The sequence below is a fragment of the Alexandromys fortis genome, unplaced genomic scaffold (genome assembly GCF_014885135.2).
Source record: "Alexandromys fortis isolate MF-2015 unplaced genomic scaffold, M_Fortis_MF-2015_v1.1 scaffold_136, whole genome shotgun sequence".
In the NCBI taxonomy this organism is placed as follows: Eukaryota; Metazoa; Chordata; class Mammalia; order Rodentia; family Cricetidae; genus Alexandromys; species Alexandromys fortis.
This window is the reverse complement of record NW_026068024.1, coordinates 529,480-551,370: the sequence shown is the minus strand read 5'-3', so window position 1 is coordinate 551,370 and position 21,891 is coordinate 529,480. Positions and strand designations below refer to the sequence as shown.

The 21,891-nt window shown below is 40.8% G+C and overlaps 1 protein-coding gene across 5 annotated transcripts in view; it reads right to left on the bottom strand.

Annotated features, from left to right (window-relative positions):
* Positions 1–21,891, bottom strand: part of Map4k3 (mitogen-activated protein kinase kinase kinase kinase 3) — a 156,790-nt gene that overhangs the window by 56,477 nt on the left and 78,422 nt on the right. For all 5 annotated transcript variants that reach the window (XM_050163489.1, XM_050163486.1, XM_050163487.1 and 2 more), the window contains exons 4-12: positions 19,468–19,532; positions 16,230–16,285; positions 15,518–15,565; positions 11,407–11,449; positions 9,724–9,796; positions 4,703–4,834; positions 4,489–4,551; positions 4,321–4,402; positions 4,128–4,238 (exon numbers count right to left, since the gene is read on the bottom strand). In XM_050163489.1, the coding sequence (XP_050019446.1) occupies positions 4,128–4,238; positions 4,321–4,402; positions 4,489–4,551; positions 4,703–4,834; positions 9,724–9,796; positions 11,407–11,449; positions 15,518–15,565; positions 16,230–16,285; positions 19,468–19,532 (673 nt within the window). The remainder of the gene's footprint in view (positions 1–4,127; positions 4,239–4,320; positions 4,403–4,488; positions 4,552–4,702; positions 4,835–9,723; positions 9,797–11,406; positions 11,450–15,517; positions 15,566–16,229; positions 16,286–19,467; positions 19,533–21,891) is intronic.

Sequence of the window (21,891 nt, the reverse complement as noted above, 5' to 3'; positions counted from 1 at the left end):
GGAATTTTACAACATATGAAAAATACAATCTTTATTTAAGAGAGGTAACTGGTGTGCGAGCTAGTTTTTATCAACTTGACACAAGCTGGGGTCAACACCTCCATCAGACCAGCCAGCAGTCATTTTTAATTTGTGATTAATATGGAAGGGCTCAGCCCATTGTGGGCGGTGCCACCCCTTGCAGGTGCCCCTGGCTGGCACAAGAAAGCCATGAAGAGCAAGACAGTGCTCCTTCATGGCATCTGCTTCGGCTCCTGCCTTGGTTTCCCTGATGATCGACCACGACTGTGGCTGTAAGCCAAACAACCCTTTCCTCCCCAGTTGGTCTTCATCAGTGATTTATCACAGCAATGGAAGGCAAACTAGGACATGGGCAATAATATTAAATATCCAAATAAAATATATTAATCTCTTAAACTTCCTTTAAGTTTATTCTAAATATACTTATGTACTATATGCTGTTATTCAACGTAAAGAAATCCATTATTCAAATATTTGGTCACAGGAATCCAGAAAAATAGAATAAACACAGTTATGAGTTCCTTTACTTTCAAAATTATAATAATTCTTATTATTGTGTGTACATGATGTGTGCTTGGGTGCACATGCATGTGTGTGTGTGTGTGTCTGTGAGATGTGTTTGGGCACACGTGTACCATGGGTGTATGAAGAGGACAGATGACAACTTTGGGGGTCGATCTCTCTATTTGGGATGAAACTCAGGCTGTCAGGCTTGAGTGCAAAGTGATTTTATGCCACAGAACCATCATGCTAGCTCACACTTACATCTTATCATATAGAGCTTGCCTTGATTGCAGTCATTGCTCACAGATACTATTCAAGGATGTAGAGTATTTACACACTGAAATCAAGCATTCAGATTAAGAAGCTGATTCTCATTTTTTAAATGTCTGGATGGAGCTGGAGATGGCTCAGTGGTCCCACTCCCAGCACCTGTGTCAAGTGGCTAACAACCACCTGTAACTCCAGCTCCATGGAAAGCGGTACTTCTGGCCTCTGCACCTGCACTCACATGCATACACCTACACACACACACACACAATTAAAATAATATTAATAAAATGTAAAACAGTTTCGATGTTTTTAATCTTCAGTCCTTTCCTGCACTTCCTTCAGACCACACTGCACCCAACAGCAAAGCCTCTGAGTTCTCTCACAGGAAGTGTCTGAGTTCTCTCACAGGAAGTATCCCTGAGTTCTCTCACAGGAAGTGGCTATTCTTTTTTCTTACTTCTGAAACAGAGCTTTTGAATATTACGGGATGTATTTCACTCACAGTAGCTTCCTAATAATGTTCACTGGGCTGAACATAATTTAACATTTAAAAGTGAATCCATAATCCAATAGCTGTTCAAAGGCTGCAACCAGAAGAAACCACGGAGAAACGTGGCAGAGGGGAAAACCACAATTAAAGAAAATCTGCTGCAGCCTTTTCACTAAGTGAACAAGAGAGAGAAACTCAAGGAAGTAATGCTAAAAGCATTAAAGACAAGTTTTCTTCAGTGAACAAATTTTCTTCCTTATATCTTCCTTGAAGTCATCCCTTTTCTCTTTCCTTTTACTAGAATTATGCGAAGTGACTGCCCCTAAGAAAGGGCATAATGGGGACAGCTCATCTACTTAATGTTAATTCATGGGGGTTCTTGCAACCTTATAGAGCCATGAGGCCATGTCTGAAGCCCTCAGCAGCTCCATCGTTGAAGTTGATATAGCATCTATCTCAGGTGATAACAATGCCTATCAAGTTTCTCCTACAGGAAAGACTCACACACACCCATTGCTGCTGCATGGAGTCTTTAGAATCCTCCTGTAATGGTCTGTCCTGTCCCTTTAAGAGACAAGCCCTACCCCCCCCCCAACTGCTGAGACAAACAGATCTTGAATCAGCCTGAGTTCCAAAGAGGTAGCTGCTGCCATGGCGCTCTCTCTCTCTCCTTCTCCCCTTCCCCTTTCCCGTTTCCCTCCATAACCCACTAAATACCCAACCTCATTCTACATGGCGTGCCTATCCATCTAGCTCTTTCACCCACCACGTGGCTCCTGCCTAGGACCCACTCGCCCTTATGGCCTGCGGGCCACTCGGGGGCTCCCTGCCTGGGACCCAGCTGCCTTTGTGGACCCAGGGCCCGCTGCCCACTGCAGCCACTTGGGGAACAGCGCCATTTTACTTAAACCATAATACCTCCTTCCCCACAGTGTCTACATTTAATGTCTATTTGTCTTCTGTGGACACAGTTTAAAAGGACATGTTGAGTCACAAGGAGGCTACAGTTTAGACAACAATACAGTGCTTACTGCACTGCAATAAGTAATGGTTCTTGTCCTGCAGTGACACCAGCTTCTCACAAGGTGGCTCATATCCCAATGACTACAGTGCGTTAGTTGTCACTGCATCAAATACCAACATCAACCCTGGCTACCAACTGCTATGCAAACAACAGGCTCGCATCTCAACAGTGACTAGAAAGGAGACTCAGAAAGGAGTATGGTGGAAAGCATCTTTGCCCTGTGTCATGAGGTCACAGGACAAGGTGTGTTGTGCTTGGTAGCTACTGGTCAGCAGGTTTTGGGGTGATGAGTGATCTAGATTATTTTTCAACATAAAAATGAAACACACAAATCTTAGCCTTACTTCCTATTATATATTAATACTACATAGTATCATTCACTTCCAAATATATATACATATATATGCATATATATGCAATTGATAACATAGGTTTTTAATGTTTGAACCAAAAACTAAAATCTCATGGAAAAATCTAATTATTCCCATTAATTATTAAGACTGTTTTGCAGAGTTTCTGCTTACATGGTCTAGGGACTCAAACACCCCAAGCAGACCTTGAACTTATCTTCTTGCTTTAGCCTCCAGAGTGCTGAAATTACAAGTGTGCACCGCCACATCTGGCCTAGGGGTCACTTTTACAGTCCCTTGAGGGTACAGGACCTCTTTTGTACTAATCAAATTTATAAAGCCAGCCAGGTGGTGGTGGCGCACGCCTTTAATCCCAGCACTCGGGAGGCAGAGACAGGCGCATCTCTGTGAGTTCGAGACCAGCCTGGTCTACAAGAGCTAGTTCCAGGACAGGCTCCAAAACCACAGAGAAACCCTGTCTTGAAAAACCAAAAAAAAAAAAAAAATTTATAAAGCCAAATTTCCTAAAATTACACAAAACAGCAAAAACTAACTACCTCCCTAGTATTAGATCAAATATACTTTACACTTAACTTTCATACTTTTTTTCAGGACTTATCAAAAAGAGATGTCTATTTATCAGAGCATAAACAGGGAGAGCTGGATGACACTGAGTTGACATAGGGTTCTCCCCAAGACAAGCTGACCATCTGCCTCAATTATGGAGATGGTTCTCGCTCTTTCAGCGTCACCTTAGAACTCCACATCATCCTGAGTGCCTTGTCGTCCAACTGAGGCAGGAACAGAATTTGGCTGTGCACTTGGCTATTATTATTCTAGGACAGGTGGATACACTAACAGAAATGGGGATTCCACCATGCTAGGACTATTGTATATCTAAAACTGGCTTGTTTATATTTCCATGGTGGAGCATCATGGTTTCAGTTCTTAACTACCAATTCCCAATACCGTACAAAGCCTGGAACCAGGGTTCTTTCAAGAAAAGTGGAGGTTATGCTTTAACATCATCTGGATGCATCTCCCCTGCTGACTGAACAACCTAACGTGACTACGGTGAAGTAACTGCGGTGATTTCAACAAGTGGACGCATCTAGTACTGGACAGTGCTGGTGCATGTCTTTCATCCCAGCACTCAGGACACAGAGGCAGGTGGATCTCTGAGTTTGAGGCCAGCCTGGTCTACAGAGTGAGTTCCAGGACAGCCAGAACTGTTACCTGTCTCAAAAAACCAAAAACCACCCCCCCAAAAAAAGAAAAATATATCAAGTGACTACCAGAACAAAGAATTAATTACCCTCCCTAAGCAAGAGTTTACTTAAACTAGAAGATAAAAAAAGTTTAAACAGAGTCACACACACACACACACACGCACGCACACACACACGCACACACGCAAGCACATGCACACACAAAACTATATGCACTAGCCAGTGAAAACAATGCCTACCTCAGGGTCGTCGTCATCGAAATCGTGGAATGTGGAATGGTCTGGATTATTCACTTTATCCAGCAACTCTATTGCCAAAGACCTTGTCAGAGGCTGGGTGACAAAGGGGTGCTATAAAACACACAAAACACTTTAGAAATTGGACTGCACACCTATCTTCTGAGTATGTGAATGTTTCAGGGTAAACTAATACCTGTAGTAGCTTTTCTGCAGTGGGTCTTTTCTTTGGATTTTTGGTAAGTGCCATCTTCACGAAATGATGGAAACTATTTGACCTGAGAAAGGTTGGAAATTAAGCTTCTGTAGTTTAATTCCCTTCTTGCTTACCTTATTATAAAAGTCACTAAACAAAGATACTTACCACTTCAACTTATCTTTTAGTTTAGGAGGCTGGAAATTGCTTTTTGTCATTAGAAATAATGCCCTGGAAAACAAATAAAACATTGGACATTCTAACACATTTCACATTCTAACAACAGGAATACATTCCTATCTAGTCCCATCAAGGCTAAAGTAAATTAATGACATAGTCAATAAGCATCAATCTGCACTGGGTTTAGTGTGGGCACACTGACCTCATGGGGTGAAGGTCAAACATGGGTGGCTGGAGCTCAGCCAGCTCGATGGCAGTGATGCCCACTGCCCAGAGGTCACACAGCTGATTGTACCCTCCTTTCCTTTCAACAGCTGCAACTTCTGGGGCCATCCTGCAGGAAATAATCCAGAAACAAAACCTTTGTGGTTAGTGTGCGTCCCTTTATTCTCATGAGAGGCACATGGACTTGTCAATATCTCAATTGAGTTCTGTTGAGTCCTTGGTGTCTGGAAATAGATAGGCTGTCCTAGCTACTTTCCCGAGTACTTGGTGTCTCATCTCAACCTTCCCAGTTCTTCTTTCATCAGTTACCTGCACTACAAAGTTTATGGAAATTCACCAGTGTGACACTAACCTGCCCCAAAGTTCTATAAAGAAATGACATTTGTAACAATGGTCACAACTGTTTCACAGGACACTTATGTCATTTGCCTGCAACTTGGTCATTGCTTCTACTTTACCATTTCTCCAGGCACCAAGAATTTTCACATTTGTATTTGATTTATATTTACTACAAGCTTTTGAATGTTTTTTAAAAAGTTTTATTACAATAATGAAAAAGTTACCAAAATAAGTGCCTCTTTTTCAAATTTTTTTTTTATTCAGAGGGAAGTTACCCAGATTTAGTAACTTTTAAATTCATTTTAACTTTGCTATTGTTTTAGTCTAATTATACCTTGACTTGCTTAAATGGTTAATTTTCAAATACACAAATTTTTAAATCCCAAACCATAGTTTTAGAAATAACTGAGAAAAACACATAACATTTCCAGTTCAAAAGAGCAAGCTGAGTGGGTGCTTCACAAACGCACATGCTGTTTTCCAGTACGGCTTCAGGGAGTCAGGTCAGGTACAATAGAACTAAACAAACAAATAAACCAGGCAATTCTCAAAACACTTGGTCTTAAAAATGATTTCATCTTGAAATACCTCTCCTGGAAATGTAAACTGCGGTAAGGAAAGGGACGTTCAAGTGTTCTGGGTCTTAGGACAGCTAGGGTGCAGCCACAGAAGAGGGAAGCCCCACAGAGCTCAGAAAGCAGCAGTCACCCTTCCCAAGCCCAGCACACCAGCGAGCCTCACAACGACAGCTACCCCTGCTGTTTACAACCATGTGTGCCACTTGTCTGCGAACAAATACATAATTTAATAAAATATTATGAACACCCCCGCCCCCTGCCCCCAAACAGGGTTTCACTGTGTATCAGACCTGGCTGTCTTGGAGCTCACTCTGTAGACCAGGCTGATCTCAAACTCACAGAGATCCGCCTGCCTCAGCCTCCCCAGTGCTGGGATTAAAGGCGTGTTTCACCAGGCCTAGCTGAACACTCATATTGTAAGAGTAAAAAGACTAAGTTATGACCAAAATTAAAGTAAATGCTTTAGAAAAACTTGTTATAGACAAGTTTGTAAGGACACCCACCAAAAACCACCAATAAGGCAAGAGCACGGCAATCACAAAGTACCGTGACGGCTTACACCTGTGACTCCATGTGCAGGATGTTTGAAGAAAGGGCAGAACTATAGAGACACAGGCCACAGGAGTTGCCAGAGGTGAGGGGTGGGTACAGAAATGTGTCTGGATTCATCTTGATGGTTATCCTCCACCAAAAGCTGCTGGGTAAGTGTGAGTTTCGTCATCAAAAATGCAATGTCTAGAGGGCATTCACCACTAATCCCATCTTCCCTTCAGCAGGCTTTCCTGACTAGTCACTAGCCTGACCCCTTTGCAAGAGCTATTCTGTATTCTGAGATAAAGGTGGGAAAGGCACGGCACAAGACAGACAGAGAGCAGGAGTGTTAACCAACCTCGCCTAACTCAGTGTCACGTGCTCCCCAGGTACCTCCCACTCTACCGGGATTAATTTCTGGAGATGTTGGTAAAGATGAGTCCTTAATAAACATTAACTGGGCATGTATACAGAATCGGGTGAGTCAGGGGCTGTGTGTTCCTCCAGATGCTAAAGAGAGGACTTGGGAAGAGTAGTGGATTTTCCTCAAATTCTTGCTCCTCTCTGAAAGCAAGCCACAACCAGGAAGGGCAGAATAAGGAGAAACAAGTACACACCTTCTGAAGCCCTAGAGGATATACCTTACCCAGCACCACTGAGAGACCAAAATAGAATGCAGAAAAACACTTCGAGAAGACAAGACAACCCAAGGGTGCAGAGGATGAGAACGCATGACCGATGCTGTAGAGTTACTAGCTAACCAAAGTCAGGTTGAGGCTGGCTGAGGACAATAATAGCGCTTAAATGTCAACAGATAATTCCCCAGGTTTCTACTCTGATCCACTGAGCCCAGCAATTCCTCCTTCCTCGTTCTCACAGGACAAGGACCAGTAGAAACATGACAGGCTTTGCTGAGGAATTAAGTAGATCTGAGTACAGAATGCTGATTCCCCAGTGCTCTTTGCCTGCGCATGCTGGGAACACTAACCACCAGGCCCACACCTTGCCTCTGCTGCATGCCGAGATGTAAGTCAGCTTTGCTTTCGTATTCTGAGCCAGGCTCTATTTGCCCATCTATTTGGCTGTCCTCAACCTCTTGGGCTCCAATGAGTCTCCTGTCTCTGCCTCCCCAAAGCTGGGACTATAGGCATATACACCACACTCAGTTCTACCTACAGCCAGTTGCTACCATCTTGTTCTTTGGTGTAAACTAACATACAATGATTTTTAAACTTTTGAGGGACTCCTCCTTCATAAAAGCCTGAATGTAAAAAGCTGAGGAATTCTTAAGGAAATATGAAGATTTTTTGACCGTCTCAACTCTGTAACTCTGGCAGGCCTGCAACTTGTTATGTAGGCAAACCATCAGGCTAGCCTTGAATTCACTGAGACTCACCTGGATCTCGAACATAAATTTTTTTTTTAAGTGAGTGAAATGGAGTGGAGTGGTGCACACCTTTAATCCCTGTACATGGGAAGCAGAGGCAGGCAGATCTTTGTGACTTTGAGGCCAGTCTGGTCTACAGAGTGAGATCTAGGACAGCCAGGGCTCATGAAACCGTCTAGAAAACAAACAAACAAATAGGGAGAAAGTGAAAAAACTAGTGGGTCGATTCAAGTGGTTGAGATATAACTAGTGAAACCTAGAGAAGAAATGGAGCAGAGAAATGACCAAGTCAATACTGAAGGAGTACTTCCTGGAGGACCATTCTATCTCTGGGATAGAAACCAAATGAATAAAGGAAAAAACAAGCAAAATAGCTGGGATACCAGGAATCATCAAGGAATATCAAAATGTAAGTCATCACTTTGGGGGAAAGTGTGGGTTACAGCCAAAGGAACACGCAGCATGACGGCTTTCCGTGGCATCACAGAAAAGCCACACATATAACACCTCAAAAATTCTGAACTAGTGTTCTACACTCAATCAAATGTGAGGCTAGAAATGCAAAGTCCTAAGTATTTTATACCCATACACCTTTTAACAGAAAGATACTAAAATGTATTTCAAAAAAGATAAAAATAGGAAGACCCAGGGCAAAGTTCTACTAAAGGCTACCTTGAGGATAAACAGACCAGAGGAGAAGAAAAGGATGGAAGGCTGCAGAAAGAATTATTCCAGGAGGAAAAATATAGGGATGAAGCTCAAGTGTAGAGTGTCAGTCCAGGATGTACTAAGTTCCTGTAAACACACACACACGCATACACACACATGCATACACACACACACACACACACACACACACACACACACCTGATAGCTTAACAAGCTTTGTGGGTATAGGAAATCTATCATCTTACAGAATTGGGCAATGTGAGGAGGTATGGAATGCTTAAAGATTCAAGATCTAAGCCAATTAAAAATGAAGCCAAGAAGAGTGGTGGTAGTCTAGGAACATTGCAAAGACAAGAAAAATGACGGACGAATGAAGGAGCTGAAATCTTCAACTATTACAATGAAGTCTACAAATAATGGCTAGTGCTAGACACAGCAGAAGACAGGGCTGTAAGATTTCTATAAAGTCATCTTAGCACTAACTGACTTTTAAAAATTTGTATTTGAAAAAGACAAATAAGAAATTATATTTATCATGTCTCCAACTTAACCAAACCAGACCAGTAATGCAGCTGTGCACTGAGGGCCAGACTAGACATGTTGGAGAGTGGAGTCTTTGATGTTGAAGTCCTGGCAAGACTATGCAGCGGGGAAAACCAGATCAGGGCTGTGCCTGCCCACCACTGCGGTCAGTGCTCGGCTAAGCCACCCAGCACGCAGCTAAGTAGCCAAAATGATGGAGTAAGAAAAGGAATCAATGACAGGGCAGAGTAAATAATCACTGATAGGGGTTTACCTAAGATAGTAAAGACTATCTACAAGACCGGTATGGCCAGAAAGGAAGATCTGTGGATGAGAGACTACTAGAAAAGGGTTCAAGGACTGAACTGGGGCCTGGCATGCAAGATTCCAAATGCCCAGAAGCCTGCCCTTGATTGCAGTCAACCAAGACTGCAAAAAGGTTTGGGGAGACAGCTCAGTGGTAGACTGTTTACTCAGAATGTTTGAGGTCAGAGGTTCAGTTCCCAGTAACACCAAAAACAGCAAGGATTTTGAAAACTATGAATTATATAATTATTGGAACATACAAGAAGAAAAAGATAGATATTAAAAACATTAAAATGTTTTAACTATGTGTTAAAACATTGTTATTAAACATGCGTTATTAAAACGTGTTAACTATCAGAAACCTAATAGCTGTATCAAACTTTAAAGACTTTCCTGCATTATGAAAATCAGTATGTAGGATAGTTTTTGGCCAAGTAATCTATCTAAAAGAATACATGCTTACATTACTAACCTCACTGACTTCCTTCATGTATTCTGACTTAGGTCTAGGAATTCTGATCAGTCTTTTCTTTCTTTTCTTTCTTTCTTCCTTCCTTCCTTCCTTCCTTCCTTCCTTCCTTCCTTCCTTCCTTTCAAAGAAAGGCTGTATTCAATAACAATAGGACAATAAATTAATATTTTTTAAGTAAATTAAAATAAAATTACCAATATGGGGTACCAATGAAGGACTTCCGTTTGGCAATTGTAGCTGTTATCTGTGCAGAAACTCCAAAATCAGCTATTAAAAAACAGGAGAGGAAATAAAATCATTTAAGGTAATACCAAAAGTAACTTTCAATAACTATTTTCATCAGTTTCACAGAAATGGAACAGTCTCACACATGTTATGTTTTCTAACTTGGTGGACTATTAAAATATCACAAAGTAGTCTGTAACACAGTCAGATAGATTCCCATGTAATTCACATTAATGAAATAACAACAAAGGTTAAGACCAAATAATTCTGATAGGAAACAAAGGGCTTGGGAAAATTGAAACTGACCCTGATGTAATTTCTAGTTTCTAGGAATCTCTATTTCAAGGAGTATTACTAGAGAGGACCTTTAAGTAGCTGTGTATTCTATTGACTCTCTGCCAGACCCAGAACGACACCACAGACGAAGTCTCCCACTGCTAAGCCCATCTACTTAAAAAGACCCCAAACATGACAGTCCCCAAATCCTTACCTCTGCAGAACAGTGCAGGTCACTAGTGGGGACTTGCTACTGTTCCTCAAGCATGCTCAGCTCAGCTCTACTATTTCTAGTGTGTCCGCCCTAAGGGAAAGCAGGCATGAAGCACTGCACAAACTCAGCGGCTTGCAGAGACGGCTCAAAGAGTACAACACTGAGGGTACAGGACCGCACAGATCAGGGTGAAACCTGCTCTCCTCACTCACGCTAACAGCTGCTTAGGAAAACTACCTTGTATGTTAATAACTAGATAAATATTGTCAATCTGATTAGTCTTAGAGTAGGCCATAGTTCAAAGAAGTTTCATTTGTCTGTTTATGTTGTGGAGCTAGGGACAAACCCAGTGCCTTGTACTTTCTGGACAAGGGCTCCCACCGAGCTAACATCCTGAGTCCTATTGACGTTTTTAGAAAACAAACGCATATTTTAAAATTTCATTTGTCCTAAGTAGTTTCAAAATAATGTTTCCACATTTGTTAGTATATTCTTGTTATTGGTTAATAAAGTTACTATATTGAACACGTTTCCTGATTTAAACTCATACTGAGTTATTACTGGTTCTAAACTTTATTTTAATTATACCGTATACATTACTGTTTAAAGTAAAGCAACACTTAGCATCTAAGTTATATTCTTAAATTATATATAAATATTTACTATATAAATTGTATTATATAAATTATATTCTTATATAAAAATAATAATGTTTGCTTTTTAACTACAAAGTACTTTTGGCGCTACTAAATAGTATTTATTTGTTTGTTTAATTTTTCTTCTCGTTTCTGGTTACAATTTATAGAGATTTCCTACTGGAAGCCCAGCCCCTGGGCTTAGACGTAAGAGTTCCAATGCATATAACTTCATGGCATTTTTGCAATGATCTGTTTCCTGTGAAGGACAAACTAATGCCTGTTTAGGGGTAGGGAAATGAGACAGAGAGGAAATGGCCTGCAATGAGATTTTTCACTGAAAAATAAATATGCTTATTCCTAGGGATGACCAAGGATGGACAGAGACTTGCAGCACTAAAAAATAAATACAATATCCCTAGGACAGAGGACTTGTAGTTCTGAAAAACAAAACAAACAAAACCTCAAACCAAACTTAACTATATTCCAGAAAAACATGTGCATGCGATGAACTCTGATTTACTTACCTAACTTCACATGACCGTTATCCGTTAACAAAATGTTAGCACCCTTCAAAGGGAGAACATTTCAGTTGAGTGGGAAACAGACAGACATTTTATTAGGTGAAATATATATTAGGTTAACTATACATATCAAATAAACACAGCCATAGACATAGAAATCCTTAAATTTAAAATGTGTTCAGCAAAAATGCTACATAATTATAGGAAACATTGTTGTTCACTTTTCAGTTAATCTCATGATGTTTATATATGTGCTCCTCTAAAAAGGCTCCTTGCTAACACGGTATGAATTCCAGCACAGACATGATACATTTCCATCTAAATGCTATTTCTTGGCCATCATATACCATCGCCACACTGAAATGTTATTTTAGTCTCGTATTTCAATTGCTCTGATTATTATTTAAATTTGACTACTATATTTCCCATCCTTAAGAAGCCTGCTCCCCGCCCCAAAACTGACCAGTGCTGGCACATGACTACCCTACTTATTGGTAGATGAGTTTTCTATCCTAATGGCTTTCTCAAGAGCTTTGAGTCAGCTAGCATACCGATCACTAGCTGTGGGTCCACAGCCACTCCCATGTAACTCTTAAATGAGCACACCAAACCAGGAAACTCTTTAATTCAATGTGCTGGTATGATTATAGGTCAAGGAAAATGTTCTTAGATCCCTCCAACAAGAGAAAGAAACAGAAGAAGAAGAGAAAGAAGGAGTGAGAAAAAGAAGAGTAGATGCAGGAGGTGGTGGCATACACCATTAATCCCAGCACTCCTGAGAAAGAGGCAGGTGGATCTCTGTGAGTTCGAGGCCAGCCTGGTCTATACAGTGAGTTCCAGGACAGTAAAAATTAGGGGAAAGAAACAGAAAGAAAATGGAGAGTTCTAGACCCCTAGAACATCATCCATGAAGTGGAGCTACATTCACTCATAACCACTGGTCTATGGGACAATGGGGAAAGGAAAGAGATGCTAAGAGCCCACATCTGGGCTTCCCAACTATCTCGCTCTGCACAGTTAGACTCCTGCCAAATCTTTACTATGCTCTCTCCCCACCATCTCGTTGATTTTCCTAAGTTACAACCTTATCACTCTGACCCATTTGTTATTTCCTCTACCCATCCCTCCCTTCTCTGAGAGACAGCTGACTGCCAGTCAGGCACCTAAACTCTGGTGTACAGTAATAAGCAAGTTCCAGTGTTTGTGTGTGTAGGTGAGAAAGAAGATAAAAAATGATTATTTATGGCCCAACAAAAGAGTCAAAGTCAGGAAGAAACAAACTCTCAGAAAACAACAGGGCCGGGTAGTGGTGGTGGTACACACCTTTAATCCAGCACTCTGGAAGCAGAGAAAGGCAGATCTCTTTGAGTTCGAGGCCAGCCTGGTGGTCTACAGAGTGAGTTCCAGAACAGGTTCCAAAGCTGCAGAGAAACTCTGTCCCAGAAAAAAAGAAAGGAAAGAAGGAAGAAAGGAAGAAAGGAAGAAAGGAAGAAGGGAAGGGGGAAGGGAGGGGGGAAGGAAGGAAGGTAGGAGGGAGGGGGAGGGGGGAAGGAGGGAGGGAAGGAGGAAGGAAAGAAGGAAGGAAGGAAGGAAGAAGGAAGGAAGGAAGGAAGAAGGAAGGAAGGAAGGAAGGAAGGAAGGAAGGAAGGAAGGAAGGAAGGAAGGAAGGAAGGGAAAAAACAAAGAATGGAAAGAAGTCCTCTGAAAGCTGATGATATTTGATCAGAGGTCTTAATAAAGTTGAGTATAGACAACCACACCCAAATCTGAGACAAGAATGTTCTAGGAAGAAAGGACAGCAAACACAAAGACCTAAAACCAGAATGAGCTTGAAATATTCCAAGAACAGCAAATCTAGTGTGGTTATGTTGTGGGATATTTGTACCCTGTGTAAATGTGTATTGCTGTGATTGGTGTAATAAAAAGCTAGGCAGGAGATATAGGAGGGATTTCTGGGCAGAGAGAGAAGAAGTAAGAGGAGTTAATAGAGGCTTGAGAGAGATGCAGAACTAGTCAGACCCACAGAACGGGACAGAGGTAGAAAGTCGATTAATAAAAATACGGGTTAATTTAGGTTCTAAGAGTTAGTTAAAAACAAGCCTAAGCTAAAGGCCAAGCTTTCATAATTAATAAATAAGAAGTCTCGGCGTCATTATTTGGGAGCTGGTGGGTCAGAGACAACTTGGTACATGGCTGAGACATAATGTGTAAAGGAAAGAGAGAATGGAGTGCCAGGCCAGCTCAGAGAAATGCATGCAGGGCCTGGATCACACATAACCTTGCTGGTCACAGGCCGAGCACCTGCATTTCTCAGTGAGTACTAAGGGGAACCACGGTGCTGGTAAGCAGGGGAGTGACATGATCTGACTTTAAAAGGCCATTCTATTTGTCAAATAGTGTGGTAACTAAGCAAGCACTTGAGAATGGAAGCAATGAGAGCAGGAAGAAGGCTACTACAGAGATACAGGTGAGACATAGTGTGATGAAAGCTTAGACAAGGATGGAGGCAGTGCTGATGCTCAGAACTTACCCAGACCCCAAAGTCTAAAATAAGTCCTTGCACAAAGGGACAAGACTACCCAGCCAAGTCCATCACCTGCAAACCCCCACACACTCCCTGCTTAGTAATATAATACAGATATCATAGTCTCCAAAACGGCCTCATACTTCACTCGGCATTTCTGTTCAGATTGTTCTTGCAACCTAAGAACATGCCAATCTCCACTTCTGACAAAAACCTACTAGTCCTTCCTAGTCATCCAATGCCGATCACTGGGCCCTCCCTCAGCACTCATTTACCTTCGGAGGACAAGATCCCAGCTTGTGTCTTTGAAGGGGCTTATGGTAAATACCTAAAGCAGGAGTCCACACATCTACTTACATTCCAGGGAACACTGGAATGTGAGGACAGAGTCCAGGGCTCCATCACAGACTAGGAAAGCAACAAGAGTCATTTCTCTCACAAAAGGTTAAGTTAAAAACTTGAGAAAACAAAAGAGGGAGAGAATGGTACAAGGAAGGAAAAAAGAAGAAATAAACAAAGGGAAAAAGGGTTTCCATTAAAGAATGCAGTAGAGACACCCTCGGGAGTCCTGTCAGCCTGAGCTAAAGTCAGCTTGGCCAGCACCACTGTCCTCTGGGAGCCAGAGTAGAGCACAGGAGTTGCTAGGCGTCTTTTGCCCACAAAAACACTTTACTAATGACATCTTATATTACCTCAAGAGCGCCAAACTTAGACGATACAGTAAGCGTGCAATTTACTGTGATTTTATGGAAGCTATGGAGCTAATTTGCATCTTACAAATGAAATAAAAAACAAACAAAACAACTATTATAAAAACACTAATCCAGCCTGGTGTGGTGGTACTTGTCTATGATTCCAGTACTTGGGAGACAGAGGCAAAAGTAACAGGAATTCAAATATATTCTCAACTACAGAGTAAATCTGAGGACAGACAGCCAGACCTACATGGATGATGTCTCAAAATACCTCTAAACCAGACCCAACTGAGTAAAACCCCAAACTAATCCACTCAGCTCCACACTTAGAGGGCAAACTTTACTGTATGTTGGTGTGGGAGGTCCATCTGTCTGTGTGTTGCTTTTCTTGGTTAATGAATAAAGAAACTGCCTTGGTCTGTTGATATGGCAAAACTTAGGTAGGTGGGGAAAACTAAACTGAATGCTGGGAAGAAGAGCAGAGTCGGAGAGACTCCATGGATCTGCTGGAGACAGATGCTGGGAATTTTACCTGTTAAGCCACTGCCACGTGGTGATACACAGATTTACAGAAATGAGTTAAATTGATATAAGAATTAGCCAAAAGGAAGCTAGAGCTAATGGACCAAGCAGTGATTTAATTAATATAGTTTCTGTGTGGTTATTTCGGGGCTAAGCTAGCCGGGTGGACATGTCGAACAAGCGGACTCCAACAGTATGTGACCGTGCCTCAACAATGCTACTCTAAGAATGTAATGCACCTTACCATACATCACTCATGTAATATTGTAATTTATTTCAGGTAGCAAACTTACCAAATAATCAAGAGAAGTCTGCTCAGAGATTGAATTAGAGTATTTAAAAGTGAAAAACAGGCCCAAAATAGAATGCATACCTTTATATCTCTGTGCATTTTTCCTTTGCTGTGGAGATAATACAATCCCTAGGGTTTTAAAAGACAGGAAAACAAGCAAGATTCATCACACAGCATCACTGAGCAGTAGTCACTGTGTTATTTACTCTATAGAAAACCAAGTGCCAAGAACCAACTCATTACAATGAAATATCATAGACGACAACAGAGTCAGAGTGAGAAAGATAAAGAAAGCTCAGACAGAAGCACTCATTTTTCTAAAATAACATTTAGTAAATTGTACAAATGATTTGAATTTGTACAATTGTATGAACATACATTAAACTGTATGTTCCACTAGAATCAGAATAAATTTCAATTCCTCTGATACTATTGAATTTTCAAAACTTTCTTTATTATAAGAGGAATATACAGACCCACAGGGCTTGAAGTCTAGGTTATATTGTAATCTTTGAGCTTTATAGCATTTAATTGTTAATACAGCTTGTATTTCTAACAGTTTGTATATGCATTAAGGGCCAGAGATATAATTTGGTCCACAGTACTTGTCTAGCATGTGTGAAACCCTGGCTTCCACCCCTAGCACCACAAAAACAGAACAAAGCAAATAAGTTAAATAATACAACTATATTTAAAGTTTTCAAGAGTTTACCAAACTAATTATCTTGTCCCCTAGCAGTAGTGCATAGCACATAAACATTTAGTAAAAAATAGTACTTTAAATATGACTTGCCTGTAGTGTTTCTCTGCTAACATAAGCAATCTGCAGTTCTGAGAGGGGTCCAGTTACTATAAGAGAAGAAAATTACTATTAGTAAGATTAAACAACACGTTTTCCACCAAGTGACCAAGTTCATAAATCCCATTAAGAACAGACTCAACATAACTAAACAATTTTACTAAACCCAATGCCCAAAAGGCAGTTTTCACTGTGGTTCTTTTTAAGTCTGACACGATCACTGTTGTATTTCCAGTGTTTAAAACAACGCCTGGCACAGAAAAGCTGCACTGTGTTTATAAATGAATGAATGACTCAACTGATTATGCTTTTACTTTATACCTTGCTGATCCAATATTCACAGATGTTTAAAGAATGCCCAAGTGGCTTAAGTTTTCATTAAGGTTTCTTTATTGATGAGTAACATGTATTACAGCTGGCTTTAAATCAATATTTTCCCTAAAAGTATTACCATTGTAGTTATAAAATTAATGTATGTTCACTATGAAAGTTCAACTCAGTACAGAAATTAAGAAAGCAAAGGTCTCTTCCTTACCCAGGGTATTACTCAATAATACAAAAAGTTTGGTTAGAATCTGTAAGTTCATTTTATACAGGCATTTTATATGATTTTCAACTTATAATGGGTGATGTTCTGGATAAATCCATTTTAGGTTGACAATATTCTAGGTCAAAAAATTGTATATGCCAACACATCACATACACCAACATATGACATCACAGCTAAGCATTTCTGAGCATACAAAGTATCATTGTTATCTCAGGGTCTTATTGCTCAGTGGGATCTGTACTTGCTACCACTGTCTAGTAACATAACCAAGAGTAATGAGGGGTTGATAGAATGGCTTTTCTCCAGCCTGCATTCCCACTGGACCAGTTTCTCTCTTCCAGCCTGTCCCCAAACAACCACTCAGAAGCTTAATATCAGTTACAATTGTTTGGCCAATGTCTTAGGCTTCTTACTGGCTAGCTCTAACTATAAATTAACCCATTTCTACTAGTGTTTATTTTACCGTGAGTCTCGTAATCTTTGTTTGGACTTCCCGTCAAACTTCACTCTGCTAAGCCATTGGCTGAAACAGCTTTAGTCATCAACCAGTAAAAGCAGCACATATACAGAAGGACATCCCACACCACATAAGCTCTCACTATACCTGAGATTAGAATAGCAGTCTGGGAAAAGGTCAAAATTGGCATATGGTTTGCACTGAATGCATATGTCTTTCACACTATTGCTAAGTCAGAAAGCCTGTAAGTTGAACCATTGTAGATTTAAATGTATGCACATACAAATGAGCAAAAATTAACTCAGCACACATGATTGTAAAACTTGCTTTTTCACTATCATAGACATTTTCCACAGCAATATATATGCCTTAAATTTTTTATCATAATTGTAATGTAAATTATACTGATAGACTGCCATGTGCTGTTTCAAGATTGTGAAAGAAGAGGAGGCCCTCCTTGTATCCTCCAAAAGCTCCTGTCTTGGGTCAGGCTGGCCCCTAACTCTGTAATGGGGAGAGAGAGAACCAGCAAAGCAGGAAAGGTGTTAAAAATATCCCATCCCTGAGAAGAGCTAGGAGGTGAAGCAGCTTTAACAAAGCTGCTGCTGTTTATCTCCCACACATAAAATGCCAGCGGAAGGAAAGCTACAAACCCATTCAGGGACAGAAAGTTCAACTGGGAGTTCCGAGTGGCAGCCACTTCCCCATTCAGTTTCTGCTGGGTGGTTGTAAGGCCACATTTGATGGTGGTGTCTTTGCCCTGTTATGAGGCCATCCCAGGCATTTTTGCTGGACGCTGTAAAGTCCTGATTTGATGCTGTGCGATCTGAAGCGTCTACTTATCCGCCACTTGCTATCTTCTTTTACTTTTGCTTGCTACATACTTAGTTACTTCACTCACTGAAAACTGAAAGAACGGCAGTGATAGCTCATTCTCTGGACGGACATAATATTTCCTGTGTGTGCATTTGCTATGGTTTGAGAATATGTTCCTCTAAGATTTGAAGATGATTTCATAAAACCTACCATCTTTCTCGTCCTTTAACTGTGGTGGTTAGAATACACTAGAACACCAGTCCATAGGACAAAAACACAGCAACAACCCCACTGTTGTGCCATTCTTATGCTAAATAAAACCTACACCAGAAAGATTAAGTGCTAGGAAAGGAACTCTGAATAGTAAAATTCCCACCAAAATGGCCTTTTACCGGCTTCTTTAATACAATCAACCTTGAAATTACTAAGAGGCCTCACTTTGAGAACAGGAATTCAAGAGAAAATGTACAAATATTTTCTCAAAGAAATCAACTTCTTGAATTATTAAGATACTGTGTTTTACATTAATCAAAAAGTAAACCTGCAGAGAAAGAATAAGCCTACTCCAGTCAGAACCAGGATAGAAACGGGAGACAGAAAAAAAAATCCCACTGAAAACAGCAAACAGTTTATCTTAGGAGTCTTCTGTAGCTCACTGACTCTCAATAAAAATGGTTTTAATCATTTTCTAATTCCCCATATTTCTGCACTAAGAGAACAAACATTCAAGTGCTGCTCCATGAACACCTGAGAGCAAAGTCAATGACTTCAGCATCACTATCACCCAGTGTCTCAGTTACTGTTCTCCCGCTGAGAGGAAACACCATATAAGATGCAACTTAGAGAAAGCAATTATCAGGGGCTTGCCTACCATTTTAGAGAGTGAGTCCACTATCATCATAGTGAAAGCATATCATCATAGTGGCAGGCAGGGAGGCATGGTGCCAGAGCAATAGCCGAGAGTTCACATCTGGTACACAAATTGCAGGCAGAAAGAAACCTCAACACCAATGCCCAGTGACATACCTCCTCCAAAAGGCCACACTGCTTCCAACACGGGGCATACCTTCTAATCCTTCCCAAACAGGTCCACTAACTGGGGATCAAGCATTCAAACATAGGAGCTTATGGGGAACATTCTGTTTTAAAGCATCACACTCAGGTATCATGCCATTCTGTCACCAAGGGCAGAGTCTGAAGCTCTGAACTGTGATGTTCCTTCAGAGCTGGCATGTGATTCCAGTGCATGCAGCTTTCTCTTGTGTGGAGTAAATGCCCTTTCATCCGTACACACCACACAGTTCAAATATAAAACATAGCTTTCTTTTCTTAAACAGTATTAATTTGGATATAGTAGGTAACAGACTAAGAAACTCTGCTTAGCATCTATAAAGCAACTCTGGTCTCACCATGATATATGTCCTGTAAGGAGCCGCCTCCACAGAACTCCATGCAGATCCAAAGTTTATCTCGCCTGTGAAGAAACAGTCGTCCATTATGTCTTCATGATTAAAATATTTGTAATAGTATCTTGTGTACTATAACATTGAAAAACTAACAAATGCAACATGCTGTCTTTTTAAAATGCCAATTAATCCCTTAGAAAATGACTTATTGTATTGCTGTAATTCAACCCTAGATTTTACTACTTAAGATACACAGTTTGTAGAATATAAAGCTGTCATTAGGCATATTCAATGGAATTTCCCTTTAGTTAAAAACTTCCTGTCTTATGTTTATCCATTTACCCAGATTAGCACAGAAAATGTCAATGTATCCTAAACACATCACTTTGAAAGCACTTTTAACCAACAAACAAATGTAAATGTTACCTTCAAATAAAAAATAACATTTCCAAAGCCTATAAAATTCATCACTGTTGTTTAGATAGTATTTCTCATTCATACCCTAAGATGTGCAATCATGCAGTGACAGCAGAAACAGCCGAGATTTACATCTTTCTCCTTTGTTTATTCCTTTAGGCAATCATTCATTACTTTTTTCTCTTAAAACACACCAGGAACTGTGCATTCTCTGGGGCAGAGATAGGATGGAAGTTTCTGGACTTGGTAAATTCTAAACTGTTCTATAGGTGAACAAATATCTGAATGAATGAAATAATAAACAATTAGATCAGAAGCCAGGAAAATATGATCATTGGCCTGAATCTAGTCCGTTGCCTGGTTTTGTATAGTCCTGGAACAATAAATGATCAAATGGTTGGGGGAGATCAAGAGAGTATATTTGACATGTGACAATGACGGGAATTTTATTTTCTATAGTTTCATTAGAACAGTCATATCTTCCCACTTATATCCTGTCTGAGCTAGTACCAAGACAGCAGATGTGAGTAGCTGCAAAGTGTGTCACTCACAAAGACCCAGTTTTACTACATGGGTCTTGATAGACAAGAATCACACGTTTTCTCCCATCATAAGCTAAAGAGCCTCAGAGTATAATAGGGACTGCTAGGGAAGGGGAAAGACTCCAGAAAATGAGGAGAGGGTAGAGTAGAGAGGGTGGACAAGATTTAAGCAAGTTACATGCATGTATCATGGGATATCACAGCTGACATTGTGACCCAGTGATCACATTATTGCTGTGAAGAAACACCATGAGCAAAGCAGCGTGGGGAGGACAGGGTTTATCTGGCTTCCCTTCACATCACCGTTCATCAGGGAAGTCAGGACAGGAACTCAAACGTGGCAGGAACCTGGAGGCCATAGACCTTCCTACAACAAATACTAATTAAAGTGCCCTACAAGCTTGCCTACAGCCTGGTGTTACAGAGGCCGCTCCACAACTGAGGCTTCCTCTTCCCAGAGGACTTTAGCCTGTGACAAGTTGACAAAACTAGCCAGGACAGGTCTACAGAGCTAGTTCCAGGACAGGCTCCAAAGCCACAGAGAAACCCTGTCTCGAAAAACCAAAAAAAAAAAAAAAAAAAAAAAAAACACACACTAGCCAGGACAACAGTGAAGCTTAGTAATTACAGGCATTTTATAAGGAAGTTGTTTGCTGAAGTTTGGATTGAGGTGCTATGAGAGCTCAGAGATGAAAATATCTCGGCAAATTAAGGGAAGGTTTTGTGAGGAGACAACTTACAACCTGGGTCTTGAAGTTCAAGCAGGAAAGAAGAGGCCTGTGCAAAGGAACAGACAGAGAAGACACTACACGGGAGAGGCTGGGCGATGGGACCTCAAGAGACAATGGCTAGAGATGAAACTAGAATATGCTGGGGTTGTGCCACAAAGCAATTCTAGTTGTGGGATCATCAGTACTGTTACCATCACCGGGATAATCTTTAGAACGTCAACATCGCTCCTGAAACGTGGTATCTAAACCAAGCATTACTCTGAGTGCCACATGAACAGAGCATTACAAAGCAGAGCTGTTGGTGTTAATAGGAGGACTAGCTGGAGTAGCTACACCTAACTGTGGGCTTGGCTGGCTCCAGCAGACCATGCGGCATACAGCAACTGCATGAGCAACCAGAGTGGAAAGATCAGCTATTTGATAGTGTGAAACAGCAAGGTACCATGGGCCCAGAAGGTAAAGCTCAAGAGAGTAAAGCCCAAAAGTTTCAGAAACCATTTAAAATTGACATCTTACAAGATGTCATATGCATGGAAGGATATATAAGCACCACAGCTAACGCATATATTTATTTCTGTTGCTGTTTCTGATATGGTACATAATAACAAATGCAACCTATAGAAATATCAGCTGGCTGCCCAGTGGCAGTTTTAAGAACTCTGAGAATGGCTGGCTGTAGTCTTACTCAAAATAAGAAAGGCGAGGCTGGGAAGTTGGCTTAGTGGTTAAGAGCACGT